At 37.5% G+C, this 23,017-nt stretch overlaps 2 protein-coding genes across 2 annotated transcripts; one reads left to right on the plus strand and one right to left on the minus strand.

Annotated features, from left to right (window-relative positions):
- The first annotated feature begins 700 nt into the window (after window positions 1-700).
- LOC125226212 (calcium uptake protein 1 homolog, mitochondrial-like) lies at window positions 701-21,544 on the plus strand. The gene is made up of 10 exons (XM_048130128.1): window positions 701-1,066; window positions 1,251-1,374; window positions 2,137-2,296; window positions 5,333-5,370; window positions 9,242-9,356; window positions 14,738-14,898; window positions 15,297-15,432; window positions 17,382-17,487; window positions 18,316-18,533; window positions 20,881-21,544. The coding sequence occupies exons 1-10, from the start codon at window positions 828-830 to the stop codon at window positions 21,033-21,035; spliced, it is 1,452 nt and encodes a 483-aa protein (XP_047986085.1). The 5' UTR covers window positions 701-827; the 3' UTR covers window positions 21,036-21,544.
- On the minus strand, window positions 9,769-13,865 carry LOC125226213 (carbohydrate sulfotransferase 11). Its single transcript, XM_048130129.1, has 4 exons — window positions 13,472-13,865; window positions 12,429-12,678; window positions 10,659-10,978; window positions 9,769-10,157 (listed from the first exon to the last, which is right to left on the minus strand). The coding sequence occupies exons 1-4, from the start codon at window positions 13,664-13,666 to the stop codon at window positions 9,789-9,791; spliced, it is 1,134 nt and encodes a 377-aa protein (XP_047986086.1). The 5' UTR covers window positions 13,667-13,865; the 3' UTR covers window positions 9,769-9,788.
- Window positions 21,545-23,017: the final 1,473 nt, after the last annotated feature.

Here is a 23,017-nt window from a genome sequence, read left to right on the forward strand (position 1 = left end):
TGCAGTTACAAATCTCTCCGGTAGGAGCGCATGTCTCGCTCAATACTCAGAGACGTGACATGTCATTAGACGTTCTTTACTCCAGACTGATTTCGTCGGACTGAGCCAGTCAAGACGTAGTCCCGTGGTAGTGCGCTGGCTTCGTATGCGGATGTTCTCAGGTTCGATCCTGACAGCGATTTTTTGACGTGATAACGTCTAATAACTCGTAACTTTGCACCACTCTAACTCCTAAATTAGTAGGTTTTTAAAAAAACTTTTTTATAAAAGATTTTTTTAATGCCTTCTTTCAAATAAGAACAAAAAACCGTATTTTTTGCTAATCTGACCGCCCCTTCTACTGTAATACGTTAAAAACAAAACCGACTTTATTTTTTTTGTCTTTTGATATTAAAAATACTAAAATAATTGATAAAAAAATATAATTGTATTTGAAAAGAATAAAAAAGCTCTCATCAGGATTTGAACCCGGGACCTCTTGCTCCGTAGGCGGGATCACTACCGAGAAGGCTAAGAGATTGTCAAACCGTTATTGCACCTGCGATTGCAGCGCCACCTATCTTTTCTTTAATATGTGCACTTCTGAGTTCTGATACATAAAGAGGTTGCTCCTTTATCTCTATTCTTCATGTTTTCTTCCTTTCAAGCTTTTGACAGCTGTCACAGCTGACAGCCGCTTGACACTGGCAGTTCAAAATAAAATAGTTAAAGTTATCTGTGGCCACATAAAATTTGAGGACATATTTTTCTCGATGAACGAATAGAAATAGAAGACAATTACTAAAAGAGCTGTGTAACATTTCACCTGAGCATTTACTTTAGCCACAATGTACAGCATATCATCATACCTCCTCAAATTGCCAAAGGATTTGGCTACATTGCGTCGAATCACATTGATCACAGAGACATCCAAGCCTATCCTAGCTTCCAATTCTCATAATTTGGTTCGTAACTATCACGACTACAAGAAAAATGACAATAAAGAAAATTTGCGGCAAAGATCGTTGAAATATTTATGTTATTCCTTGTTGTTTGGTGCTGCAGCTTTCACATCCTATAAACTTTGGTAAGTGTCTAACTGTAGTACTTGTTATGAAATGGCTTGTTTTTATGTAGTGATATTATTACTTATAAATCGATAATTCTACTTGGACTGTTTATTATCATGTCTTATATGCCCATTTACACAAAGTAGAAGCTTATTTAACAAAAGGTATAGTTATTTTTCTTAAAATCTGTTCTTGTTTTAGGATAAGGTATCAAGTGTTTCCCTCGATAACAGCTGCTGAAGAGCTAGTTGAAACTGACTCTGAGGATGCAGACACGAAAAAGAAAAGGTATAGGAAGGAAAAAATAGGATTCAGAGATAGGAAGGTATGTATGAAACAACAAAATTATATCACCAAAAGTATAAGTAAGTATTTGATGACCAGTCTGGCCTAGCGGGTAGTGTGCTAAGCCGCGGTCCCGGGTTCAAATCCCGGTAAGGGCATATATTTGTGTGATGAGCACAGATATTTGTTCCTGAGTCATGGATGTTTTCTGTGTATATTAAATAATATTATATATTATGTATGTAAGTATTTGTATATTTAATATTTATCGTTGTCTGAGTACCCACAACACAAGCCTTCTATTTATTTATTATTTATTTGAGCTGCCATACCTTTTCAGGGTCTCAAACAACCAACAATAAAACAAACTATATTTTAATAGAGTACATAAGTTCTTACATTGTTATTCAAGATTTTTCAGAGGTTATTATTATTAGATATTAATAATGTTAGTATTTTTAGACAATTAATAAACCTTATTTTAATAGGCTATTTATTCATTGATTAAAAACCTTAGGCTATTTTATTGATAAAAAGATTGTCGATGTTTTTATTTTGTCAAGCACTTGCAACTTGATGTTAATGCCAAAAAATATCTAGGTATAGTTATATATCTGAGTCCTAGTGCATTTTCACAATATCCGATCGGATATCGGATGCATAAAACTATTACTCCCTACAAATAATAATTTTCTTTTGACTACATTCGTGGGTGTTTTAAAACTGTCCCTTTTTTTCTACATGTGTTTATTTTCATTTAATTTATTTTCTTTTAATTCCTTTTTATTTTAATTTGCTACAGATTATTGAATATGAGAACCGAATGAGGTCATACTCAACGCCTGATAAAATATTCCGATATTTCGCCACTGTCAAATTAGCAGTTGGTGACAGTACGGAAGTTTACATGACTCCTGATGACTTTTTACGAGCTATCACACCTGGCATGAAGCAACCTGATGGTATTTTTTTTTTTAATTTTCGGTTTTTATTATCCATTTTTTTAAATGTTTTATACATGATTTCATTATCTATATTGAACATCACTGGTTAAGGTTATGTTAAAAAACTGATTAACCACTCTGTAATGAACCATAATAAGTATAATAACATTGTACTAACCACCCACATTAACCTTTGACCATTAAAGATGTTAATTAGCTGGGTCCACACGGGGCGAATCACGTCGCGAGGTACCTAATGTGCTCAAGGGGCATTCCACGAGAATGTCGCTTACGACATGCAATTCTTCTAATACTTCTTTCGCTAAGAAAGCGAAGTTGTGTCTGACAACCTTTCATGACTTGGTTAGCCAGTAGCAGACATATATAACTCCGTATAGACAGATATAGTCTAAGAAAAAAACGTACCTCATTACCATACAGAAAAAGGTACGGTGGCCTAGATGGCATTACATCTTTGGGGTACGCTCAGCTAGATGGCGCTAATATTAATATTTGACATTTTAACACATATCAAGCTAAGAATATGGGCCAAATTGTCAAAACTGAGGTTCAAAAGTTTGAAGTCGGTGTCAAGAAATGGCAGTCTATGCACTGTGATTACACATTTTACTTCGATAGTAACTCTCTATAATACTCGATCCTCTTTGCCAATAGGCAGTATTTTCTCGAACTTTACGGATTTGATTGATATAACTGCCATACAAGGCAAAAGCATCGTGGAATGCCCCTCGAGCGGCAAACGTGAGCAACTTGCTTCGGCCAAGGCATGTCTACATCACAGTATAATAAAGAGTACTACCATACAGTATGGCCACTCCCGCTCCCCGCTGAAAGTGCCGCCCACCCCCTCTCGGTTACCTCACAGTTTGCGCCTGTCAAAAACACGAACAGTCGACCCGTCATATTTCACTCATACAAGCATAGTACCTACGCGTTCACCTTCACGAGCTCAGACTGTGTGCTAGGAACGCGCCTCATTCATATATTTGATCGCCAATGTCCGAGGTGTTTACATTGAGCATATGCTGCGCGATCATATTACCACGCGAATTTTCTCGCCCCGTGTAGACCCAGCTATTGACACACGTGACCAATACCACAGCATCAACCTTAAAACATTGCAACACAGTTCAAGGTTATGGTAGACCTATACACCACATTATTTTTGTCCCGGACGCTGCCAGATCATTGAGTATGAAAACCGCATGCGCCAGTATTCCACCCCAGACAAGGTATTCCGTTACTTTGCCACCGTTCAGGCCACGCACCATGATCAGCATGAGGTGTTCATGACCCCGGATGACTTCCTGAGATCCATGACGCCTGGGGTCAAGCAGCCTGATGGTAAGAACCACAGATGACATATATACCTTTTTTTTTGTTTACCCAGGGGGAATCCGTTATGGATCCCACCGGCCCGGGAGAGCCAAGTGGGTATGTCCGACTCCCACGGACTAAACCCCCTCGGGTGTTCCGACGCTCGCCTGGGCGGGGTCCACGGTTGTAACCACCGTTGCCCCACCAGCGTTGCCCTTGCGGGCCCGGCTCTTGTGGTTGGTCATGCAGCCTACTCCGCTGAAAGCACCCTTGGAACACTTGAGGGCCTTCCAGCATGATGTCATGTGTATAGATCAATCAAATGTATTTATTTAGCGTGCCAAATGGACTCAGTAAAATCCACTGAGTTGTCCGTCTTTAATCGCAGCTTGCAGCTTTCGGACGTCAATTTTTGTAAGTTGAAGTCAACAAGAACGTTACGTGATATTTAATTGCAACAACACAAAAATTATGAACACTCTAGGGCCTGAGACATATTTAAAATCACAGGCAAGTAACAACTTCAGTACAAAATCTGACACGCTCGGCCGCCATAGAAATAGACGAACTTGTTTCTTCTATCTAAATCTAGTTCTTTGGCAAGAACTATATACTCTGGCACAGAGATCTTGTCAGTAGGAAAAAGCGGGAAATGAAATAAATTTTGGCTCGAAGATTTGACTCCTCATAGAGAATTAAATTAGACTTTTTCACTTTTTTCTACTGACCAGTTGGATGTGTTTTAGCGTATTCTGTACATACAGAAGAACCCATATATGCCTCTTTGCATTAGTCCCTGCTTGGTTTAACACGTTTAACCTTTTCATCGCCACGGTCGGCCATACCCGACCAAGGTATGAAATGAACATTATAATAGAAACATTACATAGTGTCTTTTTGGTTTTTCCTTTTAGGGCCACTTGCACCAACGAAAATGTAGGGTTACCGACTTAACCCTTAATTGCATATTGTTGCCATTTGGCTGCAATGCATATATTTGTAAATAAACTAGCCAAAATATAAGCTGAACTTTTTTATTTATTTTTCCTAGATCCTACATCTAAATAACTAAATAAAATCATTATTTCCAACCAAAACTAAAAACCTATTCATTTAAGAATTATAAATTAAGATAAAATGGCGGAAAAGTATTAAAAAAACTGGATGATGGTGAGTTTTAGTATATGATTTAGGCCGATTTTTTCAAAGTTAGTAATTAATTTATTTAAATATTTTACCATAGGGGTTTCTTAAATAGTGTACCTTTCTAAAATTAGTAAAACTTTTCATATCAATTTTACCAATAATGATATTATTTATATAAATAAGATTTAGCCGATTTTACTTCTAACACTGATTTATTATTAAAATCGATGTTAAATTTTTTTTTATTATTTTTCCTAGAGTCAGAAATCCATTGTCTATCACATATATTTTTAACTTCTCGTTAAAAGAAAAAATCATGCATTTAAGGGTTAAACATGTAAAATCGGGTAACTCACGTAAAATTGTCGAAGGTAGCTCGACTTGTTTCGCTCCGTAACGAGGAGCATTTTCATTGAGCACGCGCGATGCCCATGAAAATGCTCCTCGCTACGGAGCGAAACATGTCGAGCGACCTTCGACAATTTTACGTGACTTACCCGATTTTACATGTTTAATATCATTAATATGTTAATATATTTCATTGTTTTTACTCTTTTTATTTATTCACAGGGTTGGGACTTGATCAATATCGGAGATATGACCCTAAGGTGAGTCAATAAATTCTTTTACAGATTGTACAGCACGGGTAGCATGGTCGCGCGATAGACGATAAAACATCAGGCCGTCCCTATCGCACTATAGTAAGTGCGATAGGGACGGCCAGGGCCGTATTTTATAAACTTACAAGTTACAAGTTTACAGGCGTTTTCTGGCAACACTTGCCCCGTTTTTTACAATTTGCGTTTTATAAAAGTACTGTGTTACAATTTTACAGGTTACAGGAACAAGTGCCTGTAGCTTAACCAAAGACAAAAATATGGGAGTTTAATAGTTTTAAACTCATAATCGAACAGGCATTTTATAAAAATATTGTAAATTACAAGTGTAGGTTGGTACACTTGTAACAAAAACTTACAGGGGTCTTGAGTCCTGTAACGGCATCTAAGTAGTTCAGTTTTCTCGGTTATTTCATTCAACAGTGTTAATAAAATGATCCGTCTCTTGAGAGATTCTTCATCCGATTCTTCAGATGACGAGATACCGCGACAGCGTATCTAGGTTGTTTCGGTCTCGAACAAATTTGGACTTTCGGACGCCGTACGAGTTCAACGAACGATTTAGAATGAACTCCACGCAAATGGAGAACATGCTTGCCGAGATTGGAGATTCCTTGGAGTCCCCGACCAACACCAATCACGCAATGAGCTCGAAGTTGTAGCTCTGCGTTGCCTTGCACTAGCTCGGAACTGGCTGCCAATACCATGCTGTGGGTGACATGCACGGCGTCTCCAAGTCAAGTGTGTGCAAAGCTGTCCATGGCGTTGTTAAGGCTATAAATAATACTTAAGTAGAACGAGTTTTTATGACAGATGTTTTGTTTTTAAATAGTGATGTCCGCCACACCTGTAGATGTCACTTGTAATCGAGATTTACCGTGGTCCATTACAATTGTAAACTTTTGTGTGTATTTATAAAACACCTGTAATCGTGCACAGTGCATTACAGGTACCTGTAGCCTGTACACTTGTAACCTGTAACTTGTAACTTTATAAAATACGGCCCAGATGTTTTATCATTTATCGCGCGACCATACTTGCCTGCCAGGGCCGCAAAAATATGTGACACGCTCTAAGGCTCTACATTCTCTAAAATCATTATCATGTCAGAAATTTTGTAATAATTATTGTCAGTGACAATAACCTTATACAAGATCAAATGCCTTGTTAAGTAATCGTGTTTGTCAAATAATTAATGCCACGCTATTACGTGACTCGTGTCGCGATGCTTCACTCATCTATAACGATATTGATTCTTAATGAATTTCTTTAACGAGGTACCTGATTGTACTAATTACCTACTACCGTGACTGTTTATATAAATGTGTTATTGAATTTTTTTTAAATATATTTTATAATACCTGACTGACCTATTTTACCGTGCTTTAATGGCACTTATTGTTGTGAAGAAATTATTTCACATTACATTTTATGCTTTTGTTGTTGTCCTACTTCTTTCTACCTATCTCGGATTTTGAAAATAATACATTATCAACAAAGAACTTGTTTTGTAAGTTAATGAAATATGTGTCTTGTACCACATCATTTGCCAGCGTTAGGGCCCATTTACATGTCGCATGAGAATTTCAATACATTTTTGTGTTTAATTGGTGTAGTGAATTGTAATTAACCGCAATGTAGCCAACTAAAATGACATACGGATTCGCGCTCCGTGTAAATGGGCCCTTAAGTACTAAACAGCATTGTCCATGTTTGTACGTTTTAAATTGGAGTTTATAAATTTCAACAAGTTGTGTACCTAATGACATGAATACACTTTCTATAATATCTCATAAAGGTGCAAGTAAACTGGGGGAAAAAAATGTAAATGTGTATTGATATTATGATAGTATCCATAAAAACGTTCAGACGTAATTTTAATTGTTCATAGGCTTCATAGCATATTACCTAATGCTCAAAGTAGACCACCATGAAAACAAATCTTTGTTGAAAGTACCTCTGATATGGCTACTTACTAGGGATGTACCGACTAGTCGCCGACTAGTCGGGAAAGCCGACTATCCGGCCACTTTTGTAGTCGGCGATTAGTCGGCGACTAGTCGGCAAAAAAGGCCGACTAGTCGGCACTTCATAAGTGATAGAAAAACAGTACAAAGATAAATCAACAGATGATGTGGTTGTATTATGTACCTATTTGTTATGCATTTCTTAGTCAAAACAACAAATATCAGTCATCACAGAAACTTAGGACTATCAACTTCATAGGTAGGATCACTAATTCACTACCTGCGCCAAACCGGTTGTTAAAAATAGAAAATGTACATAAATATTCTCATAGACCTTTGAACCTGTAAAAAAACATGAAAAGCGCGAACGAAGGACCAAAGACGACATTCAAAATGTCAATTTAGTCGAAAAACCTGTCTTGGCCGACTAATCGGCCACCCTAGTGCCGACTAGTCGGTAGTCGGCCTAGTCGGCCAAATCAATAGTCGGTACATCCCTACTACTTACATAATTTTATCGCCTACCCTCTATATTTTTTGCACCGGCACTCCCCTACTCACACCACTTTCTTGTCTTTTCAGAATTTCGAAGAGGTACTGTCTTCTTGACCCACCATTAAAGTTTGCACTCAATTGGTTGTTCTGTCAGTGCAAGCTCTTTTTTGTTTTTCCCTACTGTCTCGATCATTTTCTATACCTGAATATATATTTATGATATGACTTCCTGTAGATATAGACGTAGATTTCGTTCTTGGCTTGTGTTTTTATAGTATAGGTTTGTGCTTAGAATGGAAACCCTAAACGATTCAGTATTAGTTGGGTATAAAACAACGGTTTTTACACGACTTGCCGGCTTTTAGAATAGTTAGCAAGGACTGCCGAGTATGCGATTTTACCCACTTAGTACTTATCCAGGACATAGAGTTTACTTCTTCTACCTTATCTTGTTATGTTTCATTTTCACTGTCAGGGCGATTGTGTAGTGCCATAAAGTCAGTTCATCCTTCCGCGCCTATTTCTGGTGAAACCTTATTCCTATCAATGTTGATACCAATATACTTATAACCTTGAATATTCCCTCTGTCTTTGTGTAATTCTTATGTATTTATTTATTTTAAAATCACTTTTCTGCTGACGAAGAAGGAAAGATATTTTTATATACCTGTCACGATTTTTATATACGTGCTCATATTTTCAATTTGAAATTTAAAAATTATCTCAGGTAAACATATTTTTTTTTTGTGTTTTTTTGTCATCCCTAATTTCTTTATATTCAACTGTTCGTTTTTCATTCAAAACAAAAATAAAATCTATCTGTTCCATATACTATCTAAAACGAAAGGATGAATAGACTTCAAATTCTTTCTAAATTTGTCACAAGGCATGATCATACGGACAGATCTTATTGGCCTTCTCACGAGCACCTCAGTTTCCATGCACAAATACTTTCTATACCACTGCTTTTCAGTTAGTTCATCCAAGTGTTTGTGTTTTGTTTACAATTAGAACATTCACAGCAAGATATAGTCTTACGACTGATTTGACCAAACTCTGAATAACATGAAACTAGATTGAGCGTCTAAATTGGAATGTGATCACAAATTCTCTATTCTCGTTTGGTCGAATGAAATGATAAATTGTGTGATAAAATATGCAATGGCAATAAATAAATGCAAGGAATTTGCTAAATAGCATTTAACTAAGTAGTGTTTTTCTAAAAGCTCTTAGATGAATAAGACAATCGTTTATTCTTGAGTTTGTAACTTTTAATCGTTTTCGTAACTTGTGGGCGTTGATATTTTGCCCCGGACAGACATGTTGTAGAACAAACCCAAGAATAACATGACGTAAAAAGTTTTAAATATGTTTTGTTAATTGGATTATTGTATGTACAGAGCATCAGCCAACGCTTGAACTTGGACCTCGACGAGGATTCGATCTTCTACAAACTGGGGTCTTCGGGTCTCATCACCTTCAGTGACTACATCTTTCTGCTGACTGTTCTGTCAAGTAAGTAAACCTTATTATTAATTATTAGCTTGATAAGTAACGACGCCTGATTTTTTTCAACTTTCATAAATGCGTTAGAAGATCATATGACTGGATTTCCCCTAAAAGTGTCCCTGTGGCCTAATATTTACTGAATAAATGATTATTTTATGATCGGTTACATACTTTACAATTTACTTTATACTTTCCTGGAATAAATGAAAAGTTTTCAAAGTAAATCATTGACGTCAAATCACGCCAACGAAAAGTCACATGCTCAAGCTGCATGCCTTCGTATTAAAAAATAACAATTAAACTTAAATTTGGTCTCTGGTTTAGTAAAAAAAATGCAGGACATCCTTATATATTTTATTGGTCTTGTATTGTAAGGATCTTCTTTTGAGTTTTTGAAGCTTCAAAGTGAAACGACATGTTCAACACATCACATAGACTTTATTTTCTCACATAACTTCTATAAATTTTAGGATCATATCCAAACATCTCAAAATCTATTCCATATATTCTCAACAAGTCATTCAGCATACTTCCATCCAACTGGTTAAAATAATATTTTAATAGGGCTGTCGTGTTCTTTCCGTCTCTGGATTTGTTCATAACTGTCCTTAGTCTTGTTCTTCGATCCCTTACTCTTCTTCCTAATACATGGGACAACCCTAATTCGTATATAACGTACCCTGAGTCCCTTGAAAGAGTTTCAACTTTGGCTATCACCGTGAAATTGACGGCGCACGGAGAGCAAAAGTGGTAATACGGGGCCCAGTGTTCGTCGAATGGGAATTTGTCGTCCAGGTCCTTGTGTTTCTGAAAGAAATACACGATTTTTAGATAAGAAACATATATCGATACAAAAATATGCGCGTTAAATGATATCAACATGGTATGCAGGTTAATTTATTTGGGGCATTGACGTTTTAATTGCCTATTCAAGAGACTTTAGCCAAACTGTCCCTATATTGGCGATCAAATAAAAAGAGGCGCGTTCTAACACACAGTTCGCGTACTATGCTTGTATGAGAGATATGACTCGACTGTTCCAAACTAACCGAGCGGGGGTGGGCGGCGCTTTCAGCCAACTGTACTGTACTCCTATAACTGTTTCGTCAGCAAGATAATATAATGTAACAAGAACTTTCAGCTATAAATGTGAACGCTTAAAGAATGCTACGACTTGGCAGCGGCAAAGTTTGACAAAGCTTAAAAATAAACGTAGGAATTTGCCAAAACAATGCAGTTATCTCAGATGGTATCAAAAGTGCATCATGCTGGAAAGTTATTAGCACATTCGTTTTAATGTTAAGTTACCTGTATTAAATACGCGACGAACTCATAAAACGTCGGTCCGTAGCTCTTTATTGGTCCTAAAACCTTCGCCGCGTTCTCTCTATGCTCAGCGACTATAGCTCTCGCCAGCTTCCTATAATACGGCGGCGTTATATTCTCCAGCTTGTCTCTATAGGCCGAGAGCAGCCGTACGAAGGGCTCCCGGACTATAAGCATGGAGATTACCCCTGGTGTGTTGATGGCGTCTTTGAGCTCATCTAGGCTTGGTCGGGGGAATTTCCAACGGGCTAGTGTGAGGGGTGTGTGACGACTCCGGGCTAGGAATTTCTTTTCGTAGCCTCCTGAAAAAATAAATCAGTGTTTTAAAACTACTGCTGCATTTCTATAAATTATGCTGTGTCGAGCGGTACGAGGATGAGTATAATAGCGACGGTGTGTGGCGGTCTGTTTCAAATAAGTGAGTAGTGTGAAGTCCATACGTGATTGGAGCTATCAAGCATAACACATTGCGCGGTCACATCTTTTACCTTTTTTTATGTACGGTTAACCAATTCGAATCCTAGGCCACTCTAGAACCCTGTCTCATTGAAACCGTGTTCTATTTGCCATTAAAAGATTTAAAAGTCACATTGACGTTTATTGTTCAAAAACCATTATCCACTTAGCGCTGTCTTCACAAGAGCTGCGTTGAGCGAGGCGAAGTTAATTAAGTGTTACTATTTGTTTACGCGTTCTTGCACGGCTTTCGTGGCCTTAGGGGGCGAATTTGCGATTTTATTAGTTAGGGGAGATTAGTCCAAAACCGGGTATGGGGGTAAAACCGGGACGTGGCAGTATGGCTACTTAGATCGATTCAAATTTACGCGTGCTTTGGTGACAGCTGTCAGCCATCTCGGTTAGTTTTTCAACAAAAGTTAGAAGGCGTGCGTGCCGGTGTGTAAAAATAATTAGAGAAAAAAGTTTTTAGCAGTGTTTGATCTAAAATTTCATGGAATTCATAAGCAGACTAATCTTTCGTACGTTGAGGTAAGTACCATTTGTATTTTTTATACGATTAAGTATGTTGTACATTTGAACAAACATAACTTTGATTGTTATTGCAACATCTTTTTAGATTAGTGGATTTTTTAGTTTCTTGTAGGTGCGTTTGGGTCAAAACCGTACGGGGTAATACCGGGTAGTACCCGGTTTTGTACAAGTAACTGAGTCAGGTGTTTTGATTTTATATAATTTAAATAATTGTTACAGATCTAAGGAAAATGCCGCAAAATTGTAAAATAACTGCAACACGACAATCTTGGAGTGAGAAATGAATGAAAATGAAACTTGAAGATCTTGACGAGGTCCATTGCTATCGTTGCCGGGGTAATATCGGGTATAAGAGCTGTTCCAAAACCGGGTATACCCGGCTTTGGACTACCCATGGGGCAAAAACGTAAAATAGTGAGATTTGAAGTTGATTTTATTATTCTACGTATGATAATGCTAACAGTGTTCTCACCTAATAAATATGTTGTCAATTAAATAAATTAAGCAGAGGCTATTAAATATTGTTTATTTTTCTAATAATATTTTTTTTATTATTATTTTTCCTTAAGGTCCCGGTTTTACCCCACTTTCCCCTACATTGCGGACTGTTGAGGCTATACAATACATTGAATTCAGTATCACCACGCCAAATAATTCAATGTAATGAAATTCGCATGCGAGCTCTCGCACCGTGCAAATAATAGGCCCTATCAGCAGGCAGGCAGCACGCTATCATGCCCAATACCATATTTCATTACGCACCTAAAATATTAAACTTGTACAACCAACTCGAGCTGGCCGCCTTAAAAATGTTGCACCACACCAGGTTGTGCGCGTGGTCCACAAAGAACTCCTTGCTATTGACAGTCTGTCTGATCCCTCTTTGTTTGCACACGGCTTGCGCGCGCGCAGCTCGCTTCTCCAGCTCGATTATTGTGGTGTTGTCGGGCTCAGACCAGTCTATGGTTGGTTCGGAGTCTGTCTCGTCCTCGCCTAGAACTGGGCCCTGTAACTAAAGAAAAAGTTTCCGTAGTGCCTTAGTCCGTTTTCACATTATCCGATCCGATATCGGATGTCGGAAGGATTTCAATAGAAAAAATCCAAGATGGCGCCTGTAACGTATGGGATATCGGTCCGACATCCGATATCGGATCGGATAATGTGGAAACGCACTTAGGGTCTCCGCTTGTTAGTAGATATGAACATGCGTTCAGCGGTGACGACGCGTGAGCGTCTTCATAATATCGAGCGATTTTTTGGTCGGCTAGAGCCGATTCCGAGTCGATAGGTTTGGAGAGACCCTTTTATGCCAGAATGGCATTCGAGCACGAGACAAGTAATAAAGTGTCCTTTCACCGTGACCTCAATAAGGACCCTAGTAGATATACCTAATATAGGAAATACCCTTCGATTGACACGACTATCATGCGCGGCAAAAGGAAGATTGTTGATAATGTTTGCGCGCGTTTGTTGATATTTTTGGCGGTCAAAGGGTTAACAATGTGAATTAAACTTACAATCCGGGAGTTTCATCGGGCAAATCTATCCTGATCTAGGTATTAGCTGAAAGTCGAAACACACAGAAAATATTTTCGTGTACTTCGGGAAAAAACAATATCTATTTTATTCACTTATTACTACAAGTTAAGAGTCATAATTAACTGTGCTAAGTAGTACCAAAATAAGGTAAACTTTTGTTCAATGACTTTTTTACAATGGACGAGTTTTGGTTGTCACCTGACGTTGCTTGTCCGGCGAAGCAACAGGCACAGTAACAAAACAGAAAAACTTCAGCAAACATTTACCAGCCACTTCGTGTAATTGTCAGGAATGGTCCACTCCTTCACAGGTGGCTCCGAGCTTCCTTTGAATATCGTCATCCTCATCACAATCATATAAAGCGAGGCCCAGAACAGAAAAGTGGCCGTTTTCGCCCCGCATCTCAAATAGTGCGTCGTTTTCGTCTTGATTTTCGCTCTGATACGTTTCACTGAGATCATTTTGTTGCGACATGTGGAAATTTAATATTTTATTAAAGTTGTGACGAAGGCGCTAAAACATTTGTTTTGATGAGCGCAGCATCCCGGTACTGGGCATGAGCGGGCTTATCGATTTTATTATCCCGCTAGTTTAAGATGGGAATTTATACAGAGGGATGATGGTTGCGATGGGACATCGTAAATTGTCTGTATAATCTCTCTTATCGTATGTATATGTATTTATTTATGCTTTATTTAGGGTATACATTTAAAAATTTAGATTCAATGACATAAATATATCTATTTGAATAGGTTTACCGCCGCACATAGGGGTATTTGACTAAAAAATCTGGCCAAAATTATTTATATACATTTTTATAAGTAGTTCCACTGTGTCAATCCAAATATGCTATTTCAATTTATTTTAGCAATGAGATTTTTAAGTTGAATGAAAATACACAAAATATGTATACAATGGCCAAAAGTGAAACCTGAATTTATATATTTATCTCAGAATAAAAGGAATCAAAACGTTGCACTTAAAAATAAAACCATACCTATAGTGACCCATTTTTATAGTTCTTGGGTGGTGAAATTCTTAACCCCACGTACGACCTTTATCCAATCTCGCCGTAATATTTTCATTACTTTACGCATGTTAGCAATTACTGGGGCTACTGGACTGCCCACTGGACTACTCCATCCACCTGCAGATAAAACTGTCCATGATAGAGGAAATAATTCCCCCCAGACAGTGCTGTAACACCACCAAATCTTACCTCCAGGGTAATTTACCTTACTACTCGTAACTACGAGACGCGCTGTCAGTTTTCCACCAACAGCTCTTACTGATCGGGGTTACCTAGGTACCAGCGTCAGAAATGCTTCCTAAGCATTTCGTTTTCGTAGCTAGCTAGCGTCGCTCTTCTGTAGTGGAACGACGGAGCAAGGCTGCCCTTCGTTCGCCACGTAACATCAACGATTTTTGTCACTTTGGCTGGACTAGTTGGCAGAATCACCGAAGAAAATTATAAAACCACAGTGAACTCGTTTAATATGAGTAAATAAACGATATCCCACGTTCTCTTTCAGCATCCCGCCGCCACTTCGAGATCGCGTTCCGCATGTTCGACCTCAACGGCGATGGAGACGTTGATTGCGAGGAGTTCGAAAAAGTCGCCGCTTTGATCCGACAGCAGAGCAGCATTGGATCAAGACATAGGGATCACGCTAACACTGGCAACACTTTTAAGGTTAGTTGTTCACTAGTAAAACGTAGGTTATTAGAACAATTTTGTTAAGGTTTGTTAAACAGTATGCTCTAAACGAAGACTGTGACGTAGCTTGCTAGTAGTTTGTAAAAGTCGCCACTTTTGTCCGACAGCAGAGCATGGATCAAGAACTTGGTTTCACGTTAACACTGGAAACACTTTCAAGATATGACAGGGTCGCCATGTGACAGAAATGCACCGAGTTAATATAACAGTAGCTGGACGTCTAAGGAACGCGGGCGTAAAGATGGCTTTTATTTTTCATTTAAAAGTAAAGCTAGAAAGCTACGTATAAAGTGGTAACACTGACAAACCTGCAGTTTTACAACCAGTTAAGTGCGTCTCGAACAGTTAGTTTATAAATGCAAACATGTTTTCAGGGTATCAACTCGGCGCTCACAACATACTTCTTCGGGCCGAAGCTGAACGAGAAACTGACGATAGAGAAATTCCTCGACTTCCAGCATCAGCTGCAGAAAGAGATATTATCTCTCGAGTTCCAGAGAAAGCAACCAGGTATTTTTTTACGTAAAATAGTTAAGCGAAAAACATGTATCCCCTGAAAATTGCCATTCAAAAGAATTACTATTCTTTTTGACTTTAAGTTCACTTTCTATTGACAAATTTTTGTAGATCGGATCCTTTTCCTTTTACTGCGTCCAATTTATGAATTAAAATGTAGGTACACTACAATTCAAAACAACCCCTGTCCAATCATCTGCAATAATATGTGAACAACATGCAAAGACCGCAATAAATATCTAAGATGAAGAGCGAAGTTTGCGGTGTGCGATGTAATAATAATAGATTGTAAACATCTTAAGAGACTCTCGCTAGGTGGCTGGATCAAGGGCCAGATGCAGAAGGCGGTGATCTTGGACACGGCGCGGATAGTCCGACGGTTCCTCTCTCTGCAGCCCTAACCACCGGCAGCTTGGGCCCTACCCCGCTGCTGGCGGCACCCTAGGTTAGGTTTTTTATAATGTGTTTATATATTTTGTATTGTTTTGTATGTGGTTTTGTATTTTACTTTTATAATCATATTATAAAATAGCCTAATCTAAGAGAAAAGATAAATAAAGGAAATAATAATAGATTGTAAGACCTTATTGTAAACCACATGACATTAAAGGCCAATTGCATCAACCACATTTGACAGACACATCATCGTCACGCAGCAGACGTCTATAGAACTTCCCATACTATAAAATTTAACAAACGCATTAACAGTGACAGAGGGTTTGGTGCAACCGACCCTTATTTAAAAGATTGCACTAGTCATATCCATATTAATATTTAAATCGCTACCTGAAATCCGCTCTCTAGTTGAGGAGTGTATTTTCAAAAGGGCTTATTTCCACTTTGAACTTTTTTTGGGAAATCGAGAAAAACATAATTCCACGGTATTTATTTTGAAATTAATATTTAATTTGCAAAATTGTAATATTGTAAGTTGACGTTAATGCTATGATTACTTCAAACGTAACATGTGTACCTAAATAAATATTTAATTACCATATCAGGTAATTTTTTTCAGAATTAAGCACTTTTGATGCGAACTTTTGGGAATTAAGCCCTTTTGTTGTGGCCTTGTAGCGTAAATGTTATTATTTTAAAATAGTTGTATTTTATTTTTGGATTTTGTATTAAGTTAGTTGATATCAATGTTGTTGTACTACATACATTGGTTTAATGTTTGTTGTACTAACTTTGTATTAACTTTGATGTTACTCTTTTTTTTAAAGATCAAGGCGAGACTTTTTGAGCTTTAATATCAAAACAACACGTAATTTTCTATACTAAGAAAAACTGCATTCATAGTTTAAAAAAAAGAAAAAATGGAAATAAGCCCTTTTGAAAAGACACTCCTCAGTTATAAGAGTGTATCATATATTTTTCCCCTCACTAGCTCGGAAACACGTGTTTTGTCCTTTAATACCAGCGGGTAAAAACGCATTTTATCCACTAGTGGATAAAGTAATTTACCTTGAATATAGTCAAATTTTCTGCTTTAAAATTGATAAAACTGGGTGAATCTAGTGATTAAGATGAATTACCACCTATAGAACTACTGGAAACCGTGATAAACGCGTTTTTTGCGTTGTACTTTCCTCGCTATAGTGAGGGGAAATGTTTTGTGTTACACACGGGTGCAAATGTATTTCACTTCTCGTGTGTTGAAAAACTCGCCAAGTTCAGGATTCTATTCTCGAACCACTCGCTTCGGTCGTGGTTCAACTATAGAATCCTTTCGCTTGCTCGTTTTTCAATTCCACACTCGGCGTTAAAATACAACTTTGCACCCTTGTATAACAAATAACTATTTTGCGGCCTTCAAGGAGTAACATTTTATTGCTGGTGACTGTCTGCCTACTACTATACCTATATAGGCCTTCCTGTTGATCAAAATTAAAATCGTCTAGTTAAAGATATTTTTAACTGAATTAAAAAAAACTTGTTTTCAGATGAAAATGGTCGCATCACTGAGGCGGACTTCGCTGAGTTGCTGCTAGCGTACGCAGGCTACCCGGCTAAGAAGAAGGCGAGGATGCTCAAAAGAGTTAAAAAAGCGTACGTATAATTTAGTTCCATAATAGGCTAGTTTACTACTATTCAAATCAGCTTCTTTTTAAAAACTGTCAAAACGATTTGCTAATATGGAATTTTTATGAAAATGCTTGAGGAGTGACGTCACAGTCAATTTATTTACGTTATATCTTTCTCTGTGACTTATTAAATAGAAATTAGATTTAAACATAACCACTTTCCATATTTTTCTACTAATTATTTCGCGCACTGCATAAAATATTTTATTTTAAGTATAGGAAAATAGATTATTATGACTTCATTCTCTAATACATATTAGAAGCAAATTACAAAGTCAGTGGCAACCATTTTTATTTGCATTATTTAGTTAAAATTGTTACGTTGTCGGTTTTTTATCCCATTGTACACCATCTAACGTGCGCACTTTTCAACCTATTCTGCATACACGAATTAGGTAGGTGACGGCCGCTAGGGTCAGTTGATGGCTTCGTCATGTGTACGACTGGTGAATCCCTCATTTTATAGACTACTAGCTTTTGCCCGCGGCTTCGCTCGCGTTAGAAAGAGACAAAAAGTAGCCTATGTCACTCTCCATCCCTTCAACTATCTCCACTTAAAAAATCACGACAATTCGTCGCTCCGTTTTGCCGTGAAGGACGGACAAACAAACAGACACACACACTTTCTCATTTATAATATTAGTATGGATACTATAGTCAACTTATGGTTAATTCCAACGACCGATAGCGTTAATATTTGACATATCCATAAAATTCCTCCACTTCTTCATGCATGTTGTCAATAGCTGTAAAAATGTTATTACGAACTCATAAACTACCTATAACATTCCAGTTTCCGCGACCATGGAGTAGGAATCACCAAAGAAGACTACCTCTCGTTCTTCCATCTCCTCAACAACATTAACGATGTGGACACCGCACTGACGTTTTACCACATCGCCGGGGCCTCTATAGACCAACCGACACTGAGACACGTGGCACGGACCGTCGCGCACGTGGATCTAGACGCACATGTGATCAATGTGGTGTTCACCATCTTTGATGAGAACAGTAAGTATTTATAGCTCATATAGTTTCAACTTCTCAATAATATTAGCATGGACACAGTACTAATGTTTTATCACAGCGCCGGGGCCTCTATAGACCTACCGACACTGAGACACGTCGCGCGAACCGTCGCACACGTGGATCTAGACGCACATATTATAAATTCGGTGTTCACCATCTTTGATGAGAACAGTAAGTGTATAGCATAAATTAAAGATATTGTTTCAACTCAACAATAATATTAGGATACAATACTTACTACATCGCCGCGGCCTTATTGGCAGGGTGCAAAGCGGGTGGAGGGGGTAGCTAAAACGATCACAGCGCTCACTACGGCCAAAATTGACATCTTAGTCGCTGACTTGCGCTGTCAAATCCATATTGCAGTAAACATTTTCATGTCGTTTTTGAGATAAATTTAATACGGGCCCAGTAAAATTTGTTATGGCGAATTGTAATAACTCCAAGAAAAGTAGCGAATAAATTCTAGCTATTTCCAAGACCGTGGTGGAAACGGAACCACCGTTTAAGTGAATAGTTGCCGTAAGAAGAAAAGTGTCGTCCAATCTCTGAAGTTTTACTTAAAGTGCGTAATCATTTGACACAAGTATTGAATTGAATTTACGGTGAATTTATAGTGCAAATTTCATTGGAGGTAGAAAAGCCGACGTGGAAGCCAATCCCAGTTACTTATGTTCGAAAATCATTTTATTTGTTTCCTCATCAGTGCTCCTGTTTACAAATCGAAACGGATTGACGAAAATGCGTAAATATCGAGGTTTCAATGGGAAGAAGGAGCACGAGAACAATAGAAGCAGAAGCAGTCCATCCACTGAAGGCTTATCACATTTTAAATAAAATTCCTGAGAACTTATTTCATCGCATTCATGATTGTATTTGATGTGATATCTGGTAAACCTCCAATATTTTGTAATGTATAACAAGTTTTTGTAATGTATATTATAATTAAACGTTATTATAGCTAGTTTGTTTTTATTTTACAATAAACCCTGTACCCTGCAATGATACTTATAATACATAGATAGTTAGCCTATGAAAATGACAGGATAGCAGTGAACTGATCAACTATTTCAAAAGCCAATGATTTATTTATACTTTATTGCACATAGGTATAAATGGTGGAATAATGTCTTCAATCTGTAGAAAATGCCCAGCTAGCACCAATTTATTGCCTTTATTCATCGTCTCAGGTTGGAAAATGATTTCGTGAGCGATGGCACGAAACCCCGTTTTAGTCACCAGTTTGTTAATTTCTCACTGAAAACAACGATTTTAATGTTATTGGCGATAATGTTGTAACCACCATCGTCCAAAATTGTCTAATAGTAAAATAGCACAAGATTTCATTAATTTTTTCACAATGTTTACTTACTTCTCGCTTGGCAGCGGCTACAATATTGTCACTGTCACGTGGCGTTGTCGTCGCGCACGGTCCCAATAGACCAGTCTATAAACTTATGAGTACATATGTAATAAAATAAGGGATTATCGACTTCTAAATTGTATGCGTTTTCGCTATGCTCGATAGTCTATACATATGGAATCAACATTGTCCTCACCATGTCCCCTATACCTACATACATACATACATACATACATATAATCACGCCTGTATCCCATAAAGGGGTAGGCAGAGCACATGAACTACTAAGTTTCAGTGCCACTCTTGGCAAAAAGGGGTTGAAAGAAATCCAAATTGTGACATTGCAGTGACAGTTTGCCAGCCTCTCACCCACGCCACAATTTAACCCATATCCCACAGTCGACTTCTACGACACCCACGGGAAGAAAGGGGGTGGTACATATTTTGTTATAACTTACAACACACCCATAGAGGAATAAGTAAGGGAAGAGTTGTAACACCATACATCAGTAAATGCGAGTTATTTGAATAGGCATAGTTATAGTGACATCTAGCGACAATCAAGCGTCAACTAGCGTAAATTAACACTTTCGAAACCGGGCTCTACGCGGCGCTACGACATTTTCGCTACATACGGGGAAACCCATGTAATCGGCTACGCTTCTACGAGCGGTGTACCCGACAGTCGGGTTCTTGGTAGCGAAAGTGTTAACAGAATACTGGTTAATACTATTGTAATATTAGCTAAAAATTGGTGAGTATTAGACTCTTCGTTCGTCGCGACATCTATTGACAAGTAGCAGTACTGATAATTTAAGCTAATTGACGCATGATTGTCGCTAGATGTCACTATAACTATGCCTATATAAATAATCTTTGATTTTTTGTCTTTGCTGTCTGTGTCTGTACAATTTTGAAGTCCCATGCCAAACATATTTAACGTATAATAAATAATCATCTTTCCAGTGGACGGACAACTTTCCAACCGCGAGTTCGTGGCCGTGATGAAGAACCGCCTCCTCCGCGGCCTCGAGAAGCCCAAAGACACCGGCTTCGTCAAACTGATGCATTCGCTGATCAAGTGCGCTCGCGACACCAAACCCGCCATCTTGGATTTCTAAGGTTGTACACTACTCTTTAGACCTAGACGAAGCTCGGCCCTCAACTGCAGCTATAATTAAAGATCGTTATCAGCGTGCTGTATTGGTGGCAGACAATGACTGGCAAAAAAACAAGTACACAAGTATTTAAAACATTTTATATTAACAAATTCTGAAATATATCTAAATTACATTGAATAAATAACTAAAATTTGTTCAACAGATTTGGCTTCGTGCACTACTTTTGACTTGAACTATACTTGAATAACAATTCTAGATATTCGTATCTAGAGTGCATTTGATTATTTGGATTAAAATAATATACACTTCGCGTAATGTATTTTTATGACATAATTAATGTCATTTGACGTATATTGTTTTAAAAATATATAGTTGGTCGGAAAAGGCTTTGTACCCTAGAGGTGTAATCCAAAGAAGGTAAGTATTTATTTTGTAGTTAAGAACAAAGTGAATATTTAAATGTATTTGTTTTTTTTGCCAACCGTACCATTTGCCACGAAAAGTGCACCTTGATATTACTCGCCATATTGAATTTCTGAGTTTGTTGATTCCAATTTGAGTAGGCCTAGATGAACCTTGGCCCCTAACTGTCGATATACTTTATATCAAATTGAGTCACTCGCTCGCGACGCCAAACCAAACCCACCATCTTGGATTTCTAAGGTTGTACACTCGACTATTTTAGGCCTAGACGAATCTCTCGAACCGCAAGACAAGTGATGCTATAGGTACTTTTTGGAAAACGAATTCATCGGATTTCATAAAATATAGATATCCGATTACGCTAAATCCGCATTCAATTTACGATATACTACTGAGGTCAAATTAATAAGAATGAACGTCAAACTTTGATGTCGGGGATTAAATTGGTTAGGCCTTAGATTTTTTTTATTACTTATATATTCTACGATCTGTAAAGAATCTTATCAAATATTAAATAATAAGAAAACCACTCATTTACTCGTACATGTTTCAAAATTGATATGAAGCAAATAGTTAGGAGCCAATTATTTTATGTTTTAAAATGTATCTTAACTTTAGTTAGTTTTCCCATTTTAAATTTTAACCTTATTCTATAAATAAATTGGTAAGATTTTCGTTTGTTTCAAAAATCAATGTAACAATGGAAATTCTACTTTATTCAGTTCTTGAAAGGTTCAAATTTGATTACTATGGCAATCACATCACAAGTTACCATTCATACATAAATACACAGATACATACCTACATAGTTAAGTTTTTTTTTCATATCGCCAAACAACATTTTTGTTAGAATACAATTCTTTAGATACATTTAAAGATCTTTTGTATAGTTATGGTTTTGCATTTGACGTAAGAACTATTTTTAACACATTCGTGGACACGTATTCTATAGCATCCGCGTAGTCATTCGTTTCCTTTGGTCTATGACAGATGACGTCACTAGGCGTCCGTGAACGTGTAAACGTCATAAATAAGATATTATAATAATAATACAAACGTATGTAAGATGTTTAGTTTTTGACCGAGGCTTTCAATTTCGACCGTGGCGTTTAAAGCGTTAATTTACGTCGTTTACTTTTGGCTGCTCAAATATGTATAAATATGTATATTTTAATTGTTGTAATAAGTTTAGGGTACACTATCAGATCCTTGGCCTCCAGTTTACGTATGAAATTCACCACTGCTGCTTTTCCAACTGTTAATATATCGTAAGGTCCATCATTTGTGTAATTTACCCTCACGTTCGGCTTTAGTGTTTTCTAGACAAATTAATTATATATAGAAGAACAATTTTTTTCCCAGCACTCAAGCAACAAAACCCGTATCGCAATGCAGCAATCTATTGACAAAAAAATGTTGTGCTGGGTGCGTCTATATATTTTTGTCTATGCTAGTGTTAAGTATAATACGTAAAGGTGTCAACCAAAACTCACTAATTATTACATTCAACTCAATTGGTACCAAAATCAGGTTTTTAACTGACTATTTATTTCCCATTG

The sequence above is a fragment of the Leguminivora glycinivorella genome, chromosome 5 (assembly GCF_023078275.1).
Source record: "Leguminivora glycinivorella isolate SPB_JAAS2020 chromosome 5, LegGlyc_1.1, whole genome shotgun sequence".
In the NCBI taxonomy this organism is placed as follows: Eukaryota; Metazoa; Arthropoda; class Insecta; order Lepidoptera; family Tortricidae; genus Leguminivora; species Leguminivora glycinivorella.

Excerpts from the sequence above, each read along its gene's own strand:
- LOC125226212 (XM_048130128.1), top strand. The coding sequence starts at position 828 with ATGTACAGCATATCATCATACCTCCTCAAATTGCCAAAGGATTTGGCT. Across the intron at positions 1,375-2,136 it reads TAGGATTCAGAGATAGGAAG|ATTATTGAATATGAGAACCG; the intron begins GTATGTATGAAA and ends AATTTGCTACAG. Across the intron at positions 9,357-14,737 it reads TCTGCTGACTGTTCTGTCAA|CATCCCGCCGCCACTTCGAG; the intron begins GTAAGTAAACCT and ends GTTCTCTTTCAG.
- LOC125226213 (XM_048130129.1), bottom strand. The coding sequence starts at position 13,666 with ATGATCTCAGTGAAACGTATCAGAGCGAAAATCAAGACGAAAACGACG. Across the intron at positions 12,679-13,471 it reads ACAATTACACGAAGTGGCTG|TTACAGGGCCCAGTTCTAGG; the intron begins GTAAATGTTTGC and ends CTTTTTCTTTAG. Across the intron at positions 10,979-12,428 it reads GTACAAGTTTAATATTTTAG|GAGGCTACGAAAAGAAATTC; the intron begins GTGCGTAATGAA and ends TTATTTTTTCAG.